This window comes from Stigmatopora argus, chromosome 15 (genome assembly GCF_051989625.1).
Source record: "Stigmatopora argus isolate UIUO_Sarg chromosome 15, RoL_Sarg_1.0, whole genome shotgun sequence".
Lineage (NCBI taxonomy): Eukaryota > Metazoa > Chordata > Actinopteri > Syngnathiformes > Syngnathidae > Stigmatopora > Stigmatopora argus.
Window position 1 is genome coordinate 13,981,445 of NC_135401.1, and position 20,518 is coordinate 14,001,962.

The 20,518-nt window shown below is 41.8% G+C and overlaps 1 protein-coding gene across 5 annotated transcripts in view; it reads left to right on the plus strand.

Moving 5' to 3' along the window:
- LOC144090217 (GDNF family receptor alpha-4-like) overlaps window positions 1-20,201 on the plus strand; it is a 132,338-nt gene extending 112,137 nt beyond the window's left edge. For 3 of the 5 annotated variants that reach the window (XM_077621577.1, XM_077621573.1, XM_077621575.1), the window contains exons 4-8: window positions 2,946-3,285; window positions 5,989-6,098; window positions 6,623-6,757; window positions 17,037-17,212; window positions 18,583-20,201. In XM_077621577.1, coding sequence (XP_077477703.1) covers window positions 2,946-3,285; window positions 5,989-6,098; window positions 6,623-6,757; window positions 17,037-17,212; window positions 18,583-18,738 — 917 coding nt within the window. In that variant the 3' untranslated portion in view covers window positions 18,739-20,201. The remainder of the gene's footprint in view (window positions 1-2,945; window positions 3,286-5,988; window positions 6,099-6,622; window positions 6,758-17,036; window positions 17,213-18,582) is intronic. The other 2 variants (XM_077621574.1, XM_077621576.1) reach the window with 1 other exon arrangement.
- The last annotated feature ends 317 nt before the right edge of the window (window positions 20,202-20,518 follow it).

The window sequence follows — 20,518 nt, forward strand, 5'->3', positions numbered from 1 at the left end:
TCCCGCATAAATTGACAAGATGAAATTTTCTTTTTTTTATATCTATTGTTTTTCTTTTGCCTTTATTTTGCTAAATGTTATCAATTTGACTCCTATCATAAATAACAATAATAATTATTAATTTTATGAAATGTAATTAATACAGTGGTTAATGTATCGGCCTCACAGTTCTAGGGTCGAGAGTTCAATCCCAAGATGATCTTTGCTGTGTGGAGTTTGCATGTTCTTGTTTGCGTGGGTTTACCCCAGTTTCCACACACACATCCCAAACATATGCAGGGCAGGCTGATTGGACACTCTAAATTTCCCCTCGGTATGAGTGTGAGCGTGAATCGTCCATCTCTTTATCCCTTGCAATTGGCTTGCCACCAATTAAGGATGCTCATCGTCCGGCGCCCAAAGTGAGTTTGGATAGGCTCCAGCACCCCCATGTGATGAATGAATGTATGTGGAACCAAGGTGTTACACAAAATGGTAAAGATGTGTTCCTCAAGCTGATGCTAATCCTATCACGCCTACAATGCCTTGACAATGAAAAGTCGGCAGCACCGGGCGTCCAGGATCCGCAATTTCATCAGTCCGGTCGGAGGAGTGACGGATGCTGCATGAAGGGGTGTTCACTAGCTCTCTAGGGTCCATTCATGTTTTATACAACAGCTCGGAGAGAGGCCCGCTTAGCTAAGGTGGCCGGAGGCGCTTTTCACACTAATGAGCGACACTATCTGCCATCACGGACACATATACTACCAGGTCACTTAAGGGTAGAGGTGAAGTGATAATGGACCAGGAGCTAACACACGTGATATATGCCTAGATGAGCAAGCGGTATCATTAGTGGGGAAGTCAAGTTGATATGGGCTCTGTGGGGGCAGGGGGGTTCCACGTGCGGGGTCATCATGGTGCATTTATGCTGGAGAAATGATCACAGAGGCACTGGAAATGTAATTTCGGGCTTCATTGGCGGTTTCTTTCTGCATTAACCCAGCAGAATGATATATTGAGTGGTTCCGAAGCAGCGCATCCAACATTTATGCATGTTCTATTCATGGCAGAGTGACACTATGATGCATCATCAACATGTTGGCACAGTTTGAACTCCTTTGGCATGCAGAAGGTGAAGAGTATCGAGTCAACAAGATCTGCAGCCATCCGGTAGTTATTGCTAGAGATTGGCCGGGATTTCACGGCATGCTCTCAAGAGAGAAATCCTTCCCTGCTACGGTCTGGGATTAAGATCCTTGTAAACCAAATTTAGAGCATTTTGAGGATGGAAATTAATACTTTGTTTAAACATTTCGATTACTTACAATTGAAATCCATTAAATTTAGCCCTTGAAGCCCGCTTCACTTTTTGGCAGGAATTTTGTTGGGCATTCAAACATGAGTTGACCCCTCCCAAAAAGCCCAGAAAGTTACAGACGGTGCAGTTAGACATCGGGACATCTCTTACAATTGGACGCAAAAAATCTGTCATGTGTTGGATTTTTTTGACATACAATTTGGTCCCCCAACAAATGTCTCTGAAAGTCATCTCTGTTAAGACACTGAATCTGTATTTTAAGTAATTGTTATATAAAAAATACCCTCTCAAATATAAAGGAGCACAATATAAGATTTGCATTGCACTTCATCTATTGTTTTAAATTTGTTAATTCATTCATTTTCTACACCAGTTATCTTTGTCAGGGTTGTGGGGTGCTGGAGCCTATCCAAGCTGACATAAAGCGAAAGGTGGACTAAACCCTAAACAGAGACAGGCACAATCCCACTGCCACTGGCTGGGAGTTCTGCCCATACCGAAGTCAAGCGAATGAATCACTACCCCATCAGTGACTATTCATTAATAGACACTGAATAGACATAGAAAAAAACATTCATTCCTTCATTTTCTGAACCGCTTATTCCTCACAAGGGTCGTGGTGGTGCTGTAGCCTATCCCAGCTTTCTATGGGCACCAGGCGGGGGACACCCTGAATTGGTGGTCAGCCAATTGCAGGGCATAAGGCAGGGGAGGCCAAGTCCGCCCCTCGAGAGCCCCTATCCAGTCTATTTTCCATATCTCCCTCCTCTAGCACACCTGAATCAAATGATCAAGCTGTCCAGAAGCTTGATACTGATCCCGATTATTTCATTCAGATGTGTTGGTGGAGGGAGACATGGAAAACAGACTGGATAGAGGCTCTCAAGGACCGGACTTGGCCACCCCTGGCATAAGAAGATGTAGAACCATTCACGCTCACACTCATACCTAGGGTCAATTTAGAATGTTCAACCAGCCTACCATGCATGCTTGTGGGTTGTGGGAGGAAAGCCGAGTACCTGGAGAAAATCCAAGCATGCCCAGAGAGAACTTGGAAACTCCACACAGTGAGGACCAACCTGGGATTGAAGCCTCAACCCCAGAACTGTGAGGCCGATACGCTAAACATTTCCACCAGGCCGCCCGTTTCAGAAAAATGTTTTTTTAGAAATATTTCTATCAAGCATATCGAATAGATATGCAATATTTGTGTTATTCTCCATTGTGAAGCGCATCTCTAGCAACTCAAAGGGGAAGGGACGTCAATATTTTTATTTTAGTTGCAGTATAATTTTTGGCCACTAAGTGGGAATAATATTTTGCCAACATGTTAATTCATAATCACAACATACACAAGACAGGCTTTAGTATATACTCAAACAAAGATATTGAAACCACGCCTTGCCAGCCAATCAGATCCGACACTCTGTCTCTCGGACTCCTTCAAAAAGACTGAACAATTCTGTCAAACATCATCACCAGTATTTCCCTCTGTTTGCCAGGCATTTTGCTGCCCTTATTTTTGGAAAAGATGATCACCCTGTAAATCATGAGTTGACGGACAAAAAAACATTATTACTCTACTGATAGATTAATGGGTACCACTTGTGTGAAAGTCTAGTAACCACCTACATCTTTTTGGCAGAAACAGAAGTGACAACGGTCAATCGCTGCTTGGACGCAGCCAAGGCCTGCAACATTGACGAGACGTGCCAGAAGCTGCGCACCGAGTATGTTTCATCCTGCATCCAGCCATTAGCTCGCTCGGGCCCATGTAACCGTCCCAAGTGCAACAAGGCGCTGCGCAAATTCTTTGACCGCGTGCCCCCCGACTACACACACGAACTACTCTTCTGCCCCTGCACGGACACGGCGTGTTCCGAACGCCGACGCCAAACAGTGGTTCCTGCCTGCTCCTATGAGGACAAGGAGAAGCCCAGCTGCCTGGCTCAGCTCAGGGTGTGCAAAGCTGACTACATTTGCAGGTACAGATTTTAATGATAACTATTTTGGATTGAGCCTCTAAAGAATATGACAGTAATTCGGCAATATTATTTTGAGTCATCATATGTTAGACCCACTAAAAAGTCTTGTAAAACCAAAATGACAGAAAGTCTAGCATTTGAGTTAAAATAAATAAATAAAATTAGGCTTTTTTTATAGTGACAAACTATAACCAGAAAATTCAGCTCACAAAAGGCAGGTAAAATTAGGTTTAGCAAAGTTAGACCCACAAAAATATCAAATGAGGTATTCTCCAGACAGATGAACTAAACCATTTTAATTTGAAATAACCACTTATGCTTATACTGTGATCCCTTCACCACCTCGTGGCTTCAGTACATCGCATTTTTTTATATTAAGTATTAAAAAAGTTAATAAAAATGTCAAAATTCACATTGAAACTCATAAGCGGAAGACACAAGATGAAAAATGGCAGAAGTCAGGGCACCGCTTCTTCTTTGGTGCTGAAATGGGTGGCACTCAGCGCAGAAGAAGAAGCGAAATTTCACCGTAGAAGAATCACGTGCCAAAAAATTCAAACAGCCAAGAAGGAAGTCGTCATGCCTTTTCTATTTTCTTTGGCTTACATTTCGCATCGTGCACAGAACGACTATGCAGAGCCTATTCTAGCATTGTTTTGATTTTGAATCACCTCCTGAAAATGCCCTCTAGGCGTCCTGCGTCATCTGAGGCATTATAAATGAATCTACCATGTGTGACATAGAGAGAAGAAGCGAACATTTGGAAAACGGCAACGATATCTTTTTCCAAGGAGCCCAAGCGAGTGGTAACCACTAGGAAGAAAATAAAGTTATCGTTAAGATGGAGAATGCCGCATAGGTCTGGATGTCGGACTGTAGGGAGAAAATACCTCTGGATACCAACATGATTAGAAGCAAAGCCAAGACTATTTACGATAGCTTAGCTCCTTAGCTCCTCAGCCTCATACCAATGCCATGAGTGAGCCTTGTGGTTTTACTGGAAGAAGTGCTGGTTTGAAAAGATTAAGAAGAGGTATGGTCTACAAAGTGTTTTGCTGTATGGGGAAGCCTCCTTGGCAGACCAAGAGGCACCGAAATGGTATGTCGAGGAAGAGTTTCCTCACATAATTGAAGAGAATGGTTATCTTCCAGAGCAATTTTTTAACATGGATGAGACTGGCTCTGTTTGGAAGAGGATGCCTTCCCGGACATTTTTATTCAAAGACGAACTGCAAATGCCATGGTTCAAGTTTCACAAGAATCACCTGACGCTCGATCGGAGGAAGCCCCAACAGACCACACAGGTGAACATCTAGGGAACAGACATTGAAATCATGGATAATTGAAAGTACCTGGGTGTTCACCTCAACAACAAACTGGACTGGTCCACAAACATAGATGCCCTGTAGAAAGAGGGACCAGAGTCGCCTCCACCTACTGAGGAGAGTACGGTCTTCTGGAGTCTGCAGGACACTGCTTAGGACCTTTTATGACACTGTGGTGGCATCTACAGTGTTTTATGCAGTGGTCTGTTGGGGATGCGGGAGCACGGACAGGGACAGGAACAGGCTGAACAAGCTGGTCAGGAAGGCCACCTCTGTTCTCGACTGTCCTCTGGACTCGGTAGAGGAAGTGGGAGAGAAGAGGATGCTGGCCTCCCAACCTCTGCATGAGTTTGTGGACTCCCTCCACAGCTCTTTCAGTAATAGACTGCTGCACCCTCAATAAAAGAAGGAGCATTTCCGCAGAACCATCGTCCCATCAGCTGTCCAAAAAGACATACTAAGTAGTCTGAAATTCTGAGTTAAAAACAGCAATGTTGGTTTATTCATGTCATCAAAAAATTACAAATAGAATATCCATCTTCTAAAAGTAGTTGCACTTAGCAAAGTGCGGGCAGGCGCGGGCTCGATTCCCGCTGGTGGCGGTATGCTTGTGAGTGCGAATGGTCGTCTAACTCTGACTGCCCTACGAATTGATCAATCTAGGGTGTAGTCTTCCTTTCACCCGAAGTCAGCTGGGATAGGCTCCAGGTTTGCATATCTATCAGGAACACCTACCAAAATGTCTAGGGGGGAAAAAGCTAGGCAAATCTGCCATTGACTCTGGAGCAGGGTTTGGCAAACTATTCCAAAAAGGGCTGCAGTGGGTGCAGGTTTTCATTCCAACCCATAAAGAGGAAACCTTTACACCAATCTGGCGTCGTACAAGTGCAATCAGTGAATTGCAGTCAGGTGCTTCTTGTTTTCTGTAGAAATCTCATTGGTTAAAGTGTCTGTGGTGGATCGGTTGCACCAAAAACCTGCACCCACAGCGGCCCTCGAGGACCAGTTTGACCACCCCTGCTCTGGAGCAACTGACAACGATAGCCACCCAATCATGTAGCTCTTTTCTATTAATAATTTATGTGTTTCGTTTGAACCAGAAGTGTTAGGCTGTGAATGAATGAATGTTCATTACTTCCAGCCCTCTTGTTTCAAATGGATAGGGTGTCTATCGGCATCAATTGCAGCTAATGAGTTATGGTCGTGACCGGAAATTTCGTCAACGGACACTTCGTCGCCGGACGCTTCGTCTCCGGACGCGAAGTGTCCATCGACGAAATGTCCAGTTACCAGTTATGGTTGAAGAAAATGGTAGCTTTATCTATAAGGAGAGATCAATGTTGACGATTCTGATGCGTGATTGCGTTCCTTTGGTCAGATCTCGCTGGGCTCAGTTCCAGTACGATTGCCAGCCGTGGCAGCAGAGCCTCAGCGGCTGCAAGCACGAGAATCACGCCGCCTGCCTGCTATCCTACACGGGCCTCATCGGTAAGAACAACAACCCTACGCACAAGTGCCAACTGACCAATGAAATAGCTCCATCCAGAAATCGTCAGCCTTACTAGTTCATGGTTTGGATATGTAGTTGATATCAGCCATTATGGGCTGTTAATATTAGAGCTGAGTACTTTTTGAGGTGATACTTTAAGAGCCACTGCTCTAAACGATTGATATTCCACATTGATCATCGACTAGTTGTCGATTCAGCAAGGTGGTCCGAGTGCCAAGCAGTTAATGACTGCAGTAGAGGAGAATAAACATCTTCTACTTATCAAAGTTTTCTTCTCCAAATCCCTCTGTTAAAAAAATCAAGAAGTGGCGGTGCCATCGATCCGTGCGCTCACGCCATTAATTCAAAGACAGAATCAGATCAAAGAATGCAGAGTCAGTAGAACGCGCCCAGGCGAGAGATGGCGCCGTGTTGAGAATAATGAGCCGTTGTATGGATCACAGGGTCGTAACAAGATGATGTTTTAATCATTCTTTGGTGTTGTGAACGTGTTCTTCGCTAGGCAGTACCATCACGCCCAACTACCTTGACAACACCACCTCCAACGTGGGACCTTGGTGCTCCTGCAGTACCGGCGGACACCAGCGGGAGCAATGTGCCGGATTCCTGGCTTTGTTCCACGAGAACGATTGCCTCAGTGAGTACAACACAACATGGCATTAAGTGATCATGTTTCAGTGCACTTGATGGCTGTAAACCTGACTTTGGTGCAGGCAAATGTGGTATCGATCCCCGCTTGGTGGTGGTATGATTGGGCATGCAAATGGCTGTCTCTCTCTCTCTCTCTCTCTCTCTCTCTCTCTCTCTCTCTCTCTCTCTGTGCCCTAAAACTGCCTGGCAACCAGTCTAGGGTCTTGTCTGCCTTTCGCACGAAGTCCGTTGGGACAGGCTCCAGCAAATCCTGCAACCCTTTCAGAATAGCACTCAATATGGGACCAGAGCTGGTAAAATGCGCCATCGTGCATCCAAGCACGATTACTACACATCAGATCACAGCAGCTGCTGCTACCTAGTGGACGCAGTGGAAGTGTAGCCACCTATTGTTTATTTCAAACATGAAACAAGTGTTAAGATCGATTCAGACAGCTTTTGAATTGATACATGAACCATGGAATTTAATATTGCGATATATCGCCGAATCAATTTTTAAAAAACATCTGTGTTAGCTAATGGTGTAGAAATATATTTGACTTCATATTTTTAGAAGATTTAAGGCTTTACAAATAAACCAAACATAGTAAGAACTACTTAACATAACATAAATTGTTTTTATATTTGTTTTTGTTTTCTTTTTTAGCATTTATATGTACCATATTTTCACACCTACAGGGGCACCGTCTCAGTTGCAGGTGCAATTTCTGTATTCAGCCCACACTCTGGTTCATTGGACGCGACATATAGTAATGCTAGCATGCATCCTAGCGTATGTTTTCAAAAAGCAACAGACGGAAAACTGAGTTTGATTGTGCTTTATTGACGTAATGTTCCGTATTTACTCGCACACTGCGTGTATAAGCCGTGTTTTTGCGCATATACGCTGTACCCTCGATTCAGTGATCATTTTTTGTCCAACAAAAGCGGCATATATGCGAGTAAATATGGTATGTGAATATAAGTCAAACCATTCAAAGATCTACAAATCCATCAAAGCCCTCATCTTCTGTATTTGACATAGAATTCGGCAATGTTGGCGACTTCGCGTCGAACACGTTGGGTTCCATCTCACTATCAGAGTTGTAGCCATAGGCTTTTGTAAAAGTGATGCTTGGGATGATTAAAAGCGCTATGACCACACGGAAGTCAATTGCCTCGCCACATGTCTGGAATGTTTTGATTGGATATACCATAATGGTTGAGGTACACAGGCTGGGTAGTGGTGCCCTTACTTCCGGTATTTCTCCTCCTGTCTTCCACTTGCTAGTTTCGGCGTGGGTTTTCTAGTTTTATTTTTTATTTGGATACTTAATTTAAAATGCCAGCATGTACTGAAGCCGCAAATTTTGAAACCGCAAAGTGGTGAAGAATGACAGTACTATAATTTTATGAATTTTATACACAAAAAGGGAAATTTGAAGTGTTTTCGCTATTAATTTGATAAACATTCATTTCATATTTATGAATAATAATGAAATAGTAATATAATGTTGATTAAAAAACATAACCAGTGTAAATCGTTTTTAAAATGACAACAAAAAACATTAAATTCCTTCTTATTTTAATTTATTTTATTTTAAAAAAAAACTATGAAACTGCAGTTATTGTATCTATTAATTTGAATGGTTATTTATTAGTTTTATTAAAAACAGTATTTTAATCTTTTATTAAAAACAAAATAGAAATTAAAAATGTTCGCTATAAATTTATAATTCCTGATTTCATCTGAGCTATTTTTCATCATTTATTCATCTTCGGTATCGCGCATCCTTTAGGGTTGCGGGAGCCTATCCCAACTGAGACCAGGGGGTTGGAAACCTTTTTGACGAAGAGAGCGAAAAACAATTCCTATTTTCAAATTTTATTTCTTGAGAGCCATACTCAGAATTTAAAAGTCAATATACATGAAAATGTGTGATTTTTTTTTGTCATTTCACCACTCTTAAAATAAAATATCTGAATTATTTTGACAACAGTGTTACGCTGTTGCTAATCAATGAGTATCAATGAGAGTGTGATAACTTTGCACTTTATATAACTGTTAATATAACCATAACAGCAATAGACGGCGGAGCCAGGGTTCACACGTGTAGCTCTTTATTGCAACACTCAGAACGGCCACACAACACCACTCCATCCGGGTCATGATGTATTACACAACGGTCACTAGGTGGCGTGGTTAAACACACTTGTATAACCTGAGGCAATTATCATTTCTAGTATCAATATATTACAGAGAGTATGCGTGAAGAAGAGTCAAATGAAAAAAAATGATTAAAAAGGCGCTAGAGGTAGTGTCGTCACCACAGTGCCGACGTGACACTCCTATTGGTGCGTTGGGGACTAATAGTGTAGGGATACGTCATTGCCTTGTCGCAGGCGTAGGGATACGTCATCGCTTTCACCAACTATGATTGGCTAGTGATAGTGTAGGCGGGTCAAAGCCAGAGTGAGCCAGCCAGAGCTCGCAAATTCAACCCACAATGGCCAACGGATGAAAACAAATGGATTTGGTTGCAGATTTGCTGGCAAAGCCATTTTCCAGACAGACTTTTCCAGAAAAAAATGGACATCATTAAGAAAGGGCGGCCAACTCCGAAGCTAGCAAGCCTGTTACAACCGGGAAAAGGGTTTGTCCACCACATTCAGTTCGCTAACTGCGAGCGCTACTCCTGGCTCACGGGCTCCGAGGAACACTGCAAATTGTATTGCTGGGAGTGCTTGTTATTTGCCACCGATCGACATGGTGTTTGGAGCAACACTGGATTTGCAAATTTGACTTGTTTAACCAAAGCAGCAACGAGACACCAACGCACTGTCGGACACCAACGGTGCTCTCCAAAACTTTTTACGAAACCCGAGTTCAGCGAGCAAGGGCGCAGGGAAACGGAGCACCACAACGAAAAGGTAAAGAAAAATATGGAAATCTTAAAAAGTTTGATAGACTCTGTAAACTTTCATTTCGGGGACACGATGAAAGCGCTGCATCCCCCAAACAAAGGAAATTATGTGGAACTTCTTTCTCTCATTGCTGAGAGTAACACAGATTTACATTACCACCTGTCCACTAATAAAGTGTTTAGTGGCACGTTGGGCAAAATACAAAACAACCTGATCACTGCTATTGCTGAAGTGATGGAGGAAGAGATGAGAAGGTAAATAAAGGTACTTTGTCTCTGTAATGGTGAATGATTCTGTGCGGTGTGCTGATGGATTTAAAGCACATCTGGATGATTTTGAATTCTGTAGATTTTTGGTGACTTCCTATTAATTTTGTTGCATTTTTGGGTCACTTGTTAACATCTACTCATCATTGAAAGAAACATGATTGGACGCCTATCATCCTCAATAGCGTAGATTTTTTTTAAAGTTATGTAATAATCAAATTGGTATCAATCATATTTGTGTATGAGCATCCATTTCAAAAATTTAACTATATATAAAATATTTTAAATATTGGCTGCGATGATTCTTAATGGATTTGACCCGCAAAAAAAGATTTCTGCTTCAAAGAGTTAAACTTTGTAGCACATAATGGCCACTGAATGCAGTGCAGGTGCTCCAAGCGCACGAAGAGGTCAAGCGCAAGATTCTCGCGCGCACTACCACCAACTCCACGACAGGATTCTGGACAATATTACTTGCCAGACGCGGACGAGATTTCAAGAACACGAAAGACTGATGTTTCTCTCCCTCCTCGACCCGCAGAAGTTTTGGGAATACAAGAAAACTTTCCCACATGCAGCCTTCTCCATCTTAACGCAGAGCCACGGTACACTTTTCGATCTGCATCGGTCGGCTAAGAACAGAACTGAATGTAATGTATGCCACGGATGATTTTACAGGAAAATCTGTCACTGATCTCCCTGACTTCCTTCAGCAGAAAAATCTGAGTGAGAGCATGGGGCAGCTGTACACATTAGTGGGTTTGACAGTGACCACCGTGTCCACTGCTTCTGTCGAACGGACATTTTCAGCCCGAAACAGAATAAAAACTTATGCCAGAAATGCAACATGTCAGACTCGACTGTCAGCATTAGGTTTGATGGCGATAGAAAAGAACTTCTTGATGGACCTGAAACGCACGTGTAATTTGTACCACAGAGTAATTGAAATTTTCTTGAAAAAAGAAAGGAGGATGCATTTTGTGTATAAATAAAAAGAATTTTTGTTGAGTAAAATGTGTCTATTTTCCGAAATAATATTTAAATTAATGAGGTTATTATTGATTATTTTTATGTGTCGCAGCTGTAGCTGCAGTAAAGGTTTTATAGACATAAAATACTTGTTGAGGGTTGGATTGATTCACACGTAGCACTACTGAAGGCCCAGGTGTGAAATGGACGGCCCGCCACTGCTAATTGGGGATGACAAGCTTTAAGGGGTTTAACTTTTATATGATTGATTGAAATGGCTGGCAATTAAGTCTTGTTTATGCCTATTACAGTTTGAAAAATGTCCATGTACATAATGGCAGTTGACAGGTAAATAAATGAGCAACATGACATTTCCTAAATGAAGGCATTCAAAAGCACAGCAGGCATTCAGCGACCGTTAAATCCGCTGCAGAAAAAGAAGAATAATGGCTGCAAGCGTCCATGTGATGTTATTATGTTTTTCTCCTAGCGCTCTGGCAGAATAAATAACAGAAGCTAATTTAAGGAAAACTTTCCTTAACCAAAAATCGAAGTTCATACCATAAAAATTTATTACAGTAATCTTGAGTTCTCGTGGGTTTCCCCACACTGATGGTGTGCATTTTATTCCCCAAACTTACTCTGGCCAGTGATAGCTCTATTGGCTCTATTTGTGAGAAAATTAGTTATTTTGATTTATACGTTAACTTGTCATGAGAAGAACCTTGCTGCCACTAAAGAAAAAACATGGAAGTCTAAGCATGGATAAAAATAATAATAATAATCGGACATAGGCCCTGTCGTCATCATCAACAACATAAAGCCTAATTGTCATCACACCCAGAAACTGCGTATGACGAAATTGGTAGTGCTTCTCCATAAGGTGCATTTTCTCGGCAAAAGACCTAAATAAGTGATAGTTTCGGACTCGTAATTTGGCATTCTGCCGTTATGGATACATCGCATCACCCCCCGAGCGGATCACTTACCTCTCACTCTCTTTCACTTACCTTCAGTCAGCCAGTAGGAGGCAGATCATCACCCAAACATATTTTCATATTACCTCACCCCGAAGTTATTACACCGAAGGGATTGTGTGTTGTGTTACCGGAAGTTCAGAGTCCTGATGGCTGTGGGGAGAAAACTGTCCTTAAGTCTATTTGTCCGTGCTTTGTGAGACCTGTAGCGTCTGCCAGAGGGCAGCAGCTGGAACAGGTTGTGACCAGGGTGGTATTGGTCCCTGACAATGTTCCCGGCGGCTCTGCTGAGGTAGCGAGAGCTGGCAATGTCATCCAGTGAGGACAGAGAGCAGCCGATGATCTTCTGGGCAGTGTTGATCACTCTCTGCATGGCCTCTCTGTCTACTGGCGTGCTTCCAGCATACCACACTGTAATGCAGTATGCCAGGATGCTCTCCACAGTGGCTCTATAGAAGGTTACCAGAAGCTTAGGTTCCAAGTTGTTCCTCCTGAGTACCCTCAGGAAATTGAGTCGTTTCTGGGCCTTCTTCACCACTGCCATGGTGTTGGTAGACCAGGAGATTGTTCACCAAACACCACAAAGACAGTTTGTTGACCTCATCTCTGTAAGCAGACACCCCCCCCCCCCAAGATGAGTCCGACCACAGTGGTGTCATCGGCAAATTTGATGATGGAGTTAGACTGGTGGGTCGGTGTACAGTCGTATGCGTACAGGGAGTACAGAAGAGGACTCAGTACACAGCCTTGAGGGGAGCCAGTGCTCAGTGTAATGGAGGAAGAGAGGTGGGGACCAAGTCTAACAGTTTGTGGACGGTTCGTTAAGAAGTTCTTAATCCAGTAGCAGATAGCCGAGGATAGTCCTAGGTGGGGGAGTTTGTCAGCCAGAATGTCCGGTATTATAGTGTTGAAGTCTGAGCTATAGTCAATGAAAAGCATCCTCACGTAGTTCCCATGGTGCTCCAGGTGGCTCAGTGCTGTGTGTAGAGCTACAGCGATGGCGTCCTCAGTGGACCTATTTGCTCTATAGGCAAACTGGTGAGGGTCAACTGAGGGAGGGATTGTATCCCTGATATGGCGGGCGACTAACTTTCAAAGCAAATTCATGATCACAGGCGTAAGTGCAACAGGCCTATAATCATTCAGGCTGTCAATGGTTGGCTTTTTAGGGACAGGGATAATGGTGGCAGATTTCAGGCAGGATGGGATGATGGATTGTACATGTATTTTTGTATATGCACGAAAACATGTAGTAGTATGGTACTAATAATAGGAGTGATCTTCGTGTTTTTTGATTATCGCGGCCATATCTGGTCTACATTAGCTGCGATATTTGAGGGATTACTGTATCGTTTCTTTTCAATCCGTCACATAATTACGCCAGCACCGTTTTACGTCACCACATATGTACCAAAATCTAAATTAAATAGAAATTAAGCTTGATTTTAATTCTCTATATTATAGTTGAGTTACTCAGATTAAAATACAACATATAGAACCAACATGTCATTTTAGATGGGGTTCCGTTTCAGCGAAAATATATTTTAGTGAACTGACTCAATATTACCAATCGACCTGACAGGTGTAAAGATTAACTGATTAGATTCGGTTACTGGTCTGTGATGTGGGAGATGCATTGGTCTTGAAATCTGAAATCTACAAAGCGGTCATATGATCAAGCAGGTTTACTTGTCAGCGAGATGACATTGGCCAAACCGCAAGATTATTGAGCCCACGTGATGGGAAGGTGCAATTTGTTGGATACACAAAGTGAATACAGAAGAACAGGCTACTATCTCATCTCTCATCTCATTTTCTGAACCGGTTTATCCTCATTAGGGTCGCGGGGGGTGCTGGAGCCTATCCCAGCTGACTCTGGGTCAGAGGCAATCGCAGGGCACAAGCAGACTGACAACCATTCACACTCACACCCATACCTAGGGACAATTTGGAGTGTCCAATCAGCCTACCATGCTTGTTTTTGGAATGTGGGAGGAAACCAGAGTACATGGAGGACTTGCAAACTACACACAGGTGGACGTGAGCTGGATTTGAACCCAGGACCCCAGAGCTGTGAGGCCGACACGCTAACCACTCGCGCCACCGGGTCGCCACTTGAACATTATTTACATCCATAATGCCACAAGGCATCCTGGGATTTATAAGGCAAACGCAGCAATGCAACAATATGTTGGTCTATCTATACCAGAGGTGGCCAAGTCCGGTCCTCGAGACTCCCTATCCAGTCTGTTTTCCCTATCGCCCTCCTCTAAGACACCTGAATCAAATGATCAACTCATCAGCAATCTGTCCAGAAGCTTGATACCGATCCAAATTATTTGATTCAGGTGGGTTGGTGGAGGGAGACATGGAAAACACACTGGATAGGGGCTCTCGAGGGCCCGACTTGGCCACCCCTGATCTATACCATTGGTGTCAAACTATTTCCAGAAAGGGTCTAGTGGTGGCAGGTTTTTGTTCCGACCCACCAAGACGACACCATTTCACCATTCTGTTCTCTTACAACTGTAATCATTGATTGCAGTCAGGTGCTGCTTCTTCCAGCTGACCTCCTCATTGGCCTAACTGCGCTGTTTCAGTAGGGAGAAAACCTGCACCATCTTGGCCCTTTTTGGAATCAGTTTGACACCTGTGATCTAAACCAGTGTTCCCCATCCACTGTGCCGTGAGCAATGGTCAGATGTGCCGCGGGGAAATTGCAAGAAGTCATACAATGTAATATTCAGAGAGGAAAAATTAATATGATTATAACAAGATTAAAATTGAACTATTACAAGGTTAAAATCAAAATAACATGAACGTTAAACTATAGATTATACTATTACAAGATTCAAATTGTGAAACAGTCATTTTGTTGCTTATTTTTCTCTAACATGAACCGGAAGTTGTTTGGTTTCTAGGGCATTGACTTTTGGCGACGTAAAGTCTGTGTGAGCACATTTTCTTTTGCGTAATATTAGGACATTTACCGTAATTACTCGAATATAACGCGCACTCGAAAATAACACGCAGGTAATTTTGGGCCCAAAAAATCTGGAAAAACGCAGTAATCGAATATAGTGCGCACCTAAAATTTCCCGCTGACGAAAATCAGAAATATTACCTTTTTTTCTTCGTTTCACGATTGTTTTGTTCAAACAAATTTATTCATTAGAATCCTTCAAATGAAGAGTTCCTCTCTCTCTTTGTCTGTCCTCTCATACATCTCTTCGTTGAGAATCCTATCAACGTACACGCTTCCTTCATCCACTTCCTCTTCCTCCCACAACACATCATCCGATTGGCTTTACGAGATGACGTAAAATCCGTGCGTCAAAGTGAGTTTGACAATGCTTTCGATCGAAAATTTGTAATTTATTTTAGTTATTGATTATAACACTGAACTGAGAGAGGGTGAACTGAGACGAGTAGGAGGCTAGAGGGGGGGAGTGGTGGTCTCGGCTTTCCGATTTTCGATCGAAATTACGAGATGACGTAAAATCCGTGCGCCGTCTTTACGAGATGACGTAAAATCCGTGCGTCAAAGTGAGTTTGACAATGCTTTTTTCGATCGAACATTTGTAATTTATTTTAGTTATTGATTATAACACGCACCCCCAACTATTGGAATTAATTATATAGCAAAAATCTGCGTGTTATATTCGAGTAATTACGGTTAGTAATATTTGGAGAAAAGTCATAAAATTATGCAATTAAAAAACATTACATTACCTATTTATGCCGGAGGTTAGAATTAAAAAACATTACATTACTTATTTATGCCGGAAGTTGTTCTGGGTCAGCAGACATCAACTTTTGGTGACATTATGTCATTGTGAAAAATTAGATTTTGGAATAATTTTGGAGGTTTATGTGATTCCTGCTGACAAAACTTGGATGAGAATGACTATTGTTACTATAAGCGACATCGCTTTAAATTAAAAGATTTTCAGATGGTGGTAGGCCTTGACCTTTTTTCAATGCAAAAAGTGTGCCGCAGCTCAAAAAAGGTTTGAAAACACTGATCTATACCAACAGAAGTGAGATTGATGGCTAAATTAATCTTCTTGAGCCAATTGGTTCCAAGCTTCATGGTGGTTTGTATGCTCTATCGCGCAATTAAAGGGCTATTCTGGAGGAGTTTTTTCCTGAAACTATTGCTATGGATCAGAATAATAACAGATTAGTAGCTGGATACACTGATTTCTATCTGTCATGGAGAAAAGGGGATTTATTGTGGCAGCACAGGGAAATAAACAAATTTGGCTTGGTGGAAATGCTGTGATGTAATACGAGGTGACCAGCGAAGCAGCAACATGGCACAGTTGAGTGCCTTTCATAGAGACAAGTTTGGGCTCAAACCATGTCGATTTGAACTGACAGATGACATGGATGATGAAAACCTATCATGCGGCATGCCGCTCAAGGCAGGTGAGGAAGGCAATGAACAACGCCTCCAAGATTGTGACTATTTGGGATTGGTTTTGTTGGGTGTGGTTTCCGTAATTAACTATTTCTTTGCCGTTGACAATGACAGACGTGCTGCGAATTGAAATGAGTTTGTCACTAGTAGATGAGGTTCCCCTCTCATTTGTTCTACGAGTATTCACGATACGAGAGGCCTTGGTAATGCGCAGCCAATCAGCTCCTGACATGAAGCCATAAAGCTGGCTCATTGTTAACCCTGTATCCCAATATCACACCAGGAACCAATCATGCACCTTGTATGAATGCCCTTGAGTGAAAAACATTCTCGTGCCCCTAAAAATGAAGAATAAAATACCTAATTTTCATTTTTTCCTGCTTATTTTTTAACGCACAAAGTAGCGAGGGATCACTGTATATCATGAAACTGCTCTAATAAAATACAGTTGAAAATTCAAGAGGTAACTTTTTAATTAAATTCTCTCCAAATACACTGACATTCAAATGAATGTCAAAGTCATGTTTGGAACTATTCGAGAATCCATAAATTATGGGAGTGTCGCAACTGACTGCAATCAACTGACTACACTTGAGAGACAAATTTGTGAAATGGTGATGTCTTGATTAGTTGGAACAAAATCCTGCACCCACTGTGTCCCTCTATGGAATAGTTTAGAGAGCACTGCTCTGAAGTGTTAAAATCCCCCAATTCATTGGTTTTCAGAGAAAGCCATCCTGGCGTTCGGCAACAGCTCAGAAGTGAAAACAGGGGCTGGAGAGTCAGCGCCAAACCCCCTAAACCCGGCCCCCGACGACCGCGGTTCTCCCCGGGCCACCGCCATTCCTGCCGTTTCTGTGGAAACGGCGCAGAACAGCCTGCGAGCCGAGATCCCAACTCAGGTGGGTTGATGTTTTTTTGCCAAATCCTTTTATTTTGCTGCAAGATCAATCATTAATATAAATAGTATGTACGCATGTGCAATCTCAACTACAGTGGTCTACTTGTCAAAATAAATAAACCAGATGAAAAAGACACCAACGTTGGTAAACATATTTAACAAAAAATGAAAATATTCAACAAAAATGCCTTTAAAACTAAAGTTGAAAAATCATACATCACAAATATCCAGCTCCCTGTAAATGTAAAAGAAAAATGAAACTTTTTTTAAAAAGAACTTTAGTTTAAGCCGTACAGCTAATGAATGAACAGATGAGCTTAGAATACTAAAAATATATAAAAATATTTTTACTTTGTAAACAAACATGACGCCCACAAGCTGAATTGCATTGAATACAATTAATGCATAAAAATATGTTTTCATATAATTTAAAATCATTAAGGATAAAAATACATCATGAGAAAAAAACAAGTGAAAATGAAAGAAAATCATGATGAACACCATAAAAATAAAAGCTTAAACAAAAATAATGTTGAACAAAAAATGAAGAAAATACTCAAAATACAAAAATAAAATAATAAATGTCACCACATGCAACAGTACACATTACAAAATATAAAATACATAAAGCTTAAAATAAATATACAAAATATACCTTTTTTAAATGAACATTTTACAAAAAGAAAATGCGTAACTTCAAATTTTGTAACTCGTCCAAATTACACAAATATTAGGAGAGGCATACAAATAATTCTATAAAATTCATCTTTTAATTACAAAACAATTGTAATGAATAATTTTTTTGCACAAGAATATGATTTGGAAAATATATTAGATAAATGTCAAAGTCAAACAATGTAGGATATACATCAGTGGCGGTCCGTGCATTTTCTCATAGCGCCTTCAACATATCAATCCAACCCTCAAAAACTATTTTATGGCTATAAAACCTCTACTGCAGCTACAGCTGCGACACAAAAAATAATCAATAAATCAATGCACAAATATGGGGTAAAATCCACTTCCTATCAGCATTTCATGATTAAATACAAATACTGGAGCTTTTCAGACATTAAAAACAGGCCACGGGGTGATTTTCCTGGGAGAAGACAGCGATGAACGTCAATGGCATACGGGCAAACATTGCCCGAAAATGGGGTGAAATCCAGCCGATAAATATACTAAAAATATTAAAAGAGAATAACAGAAACAATGAAAAATAAATACAAAATCGCAGAAAATATAAGAACATGACAAGTAAAGCAACAATAATTGAAAGAAAAAAATAATGTGTTGATTGGGGAGTAAAAAAAAGATGTGAAAAGTCGTGATGTGGGGTGACGTGGTTAACCTTGCCGCTCCTCTCTCAAGATCAACAGTAACGAGCGACTTTGGGGGGACGAGGGCGACTCGATGCCATCTTCGCCCAACCTCTTGGAGCGCAACAGCGGCAGGAGCGGCGCCCGTCCATTGCCGCTCGCCATTTGCTGTCATCTGACCGCCGCCGTTTTCCTCCGGCGCCACTAGGAAGCATAGTCGGAGAAAGACGTCGCAGCCGCACTTCCCGCTTTATTTACCAATGTGACACAATGGCTGGGGAGGACCCTTAAATTCATACTCCATTAAAAAGAAGTGTCATTATTTTTGTTGTGTTCATGGCAAGACAGTGCTAACTTTTAGCGCCTGGGGCTAAAGCTCACATGTTGTTGTAATTGTCGTGTTGCGGCGAAAAAATTTGTGGACACTTTTTATGGACAAAAAGCCAAGAGGTTGTGTTAGTGTGGATAACTTTTTGTGTTCTGCGCGTTTCCTCGTCTTTCCTTTTTCCTCACACGTGTGATTCAAATAAGAAAAAGGAGGGGAAAAGAAAGCACTTTTTTAAAGAACTAGTCTTACCTGACGAAGCACAACAGCGGTTGAAAATAAATTCCGAGAATTTGAATCATTTTCCATGGGAATTAACGTGACCAACAGGAATTTACAAAGTTGAAATTTGGTTATTTATCTCATGTGCGGTCTTTTGGTCGCCGTCTTTTGGTCGCCGGTCTTTTGGTGGCCGTCTTTTGGTCGCCGGTCTTTTGGTCGTCGTCTTTTGGTCGCCCCAACCGCGACAACAGGCGACCAAAAGACCGGCGACCAAAAGTCCGGCGACAAAACAAGGTAAAACAACACGGTCTACTCATCAATCAAAGCCAACAATGTCCCTAAGCCAACAATGTCCCTGAGCAGTTTCACTGAGCCTACGTGTGAGTGTATAAGAGTTTGTATGTACATGCGTTGTCCCTTTAAGAAGCTACGTCAGTCAGGATCTTAACAAGTTCTCCAACAAAAAACAATAAAAGTCCGGGAAATTTGGAGCTTTTCTTTAGCCTAATAATAAGTAGGGCATTAAGTATGACTAAATAGTAATTCGTAGTTTGTATTTAGGGAATTTGTGCAACGATTTAAATGGTAATTATCACTTACCTTCCGGGCGACCAAAAGATCGGCGACCAAAAGACCGGCGACCAATCGACCATGTACCATTTATCTTGATCTGCTAAGATTGGCTGTGAATGATCCCGTTTTCGAGCCGTTAACAATGATATATGTCCAATCCGTCTGGACTGGGAGGGATGACAGTGATCGAATGATCGTTGTCAGTTCCTCATGGTCCCAATGGATTAGACATCTATCACTTTCAGTGAGTTAATTTATGTATCTATATGAAAGTTGATGTGTTTCCTTACTTTCCAGTGTTATAAGTGACTATTTGACAAAGTTAAAGTGTGCTGAATGTAAAAACAGCTTATTTTAGAGCAACTCTGCTTTGTCTGCCGTCATCAATGGGAGGCAATGAGTTAATGGGGTTCTTAAAAAAAGACATAAATCAAATTGGCAAGTAACATTTTATATACTTATTTCAGTTGCGTTGAATTAACTTTGGTTCTGTTAAAACATAAATTTTAGATTCAACCCAATGAGAAATGTGTAACCCTTGTGAGGAAAACAGGAACACTGGCATCATTGTAGTCAGAGCTGCCAACTTTTCCTGAATTTCCGGAGATTACCCGGAGAGGTAACGCAAAGTCCGGGACTCCTGACAACCTCGCTAAACTCCGAAAATCCCCCAAAAATGTCACTTAAATTTTTGGGGAAGCAAACATTTTGGAAAAGTACCAAATTTCCAATTTAAATGCCCTAAAAAAAATCACACCATCGCGACGGCTTCCGCATCTTACTTCTGGATTTGATTCAACTGCACCGTGACCGGATGATTCGCCTAAAGACGTTTCGCCGACGGACGTTTGACAGACGGACAGGTCGC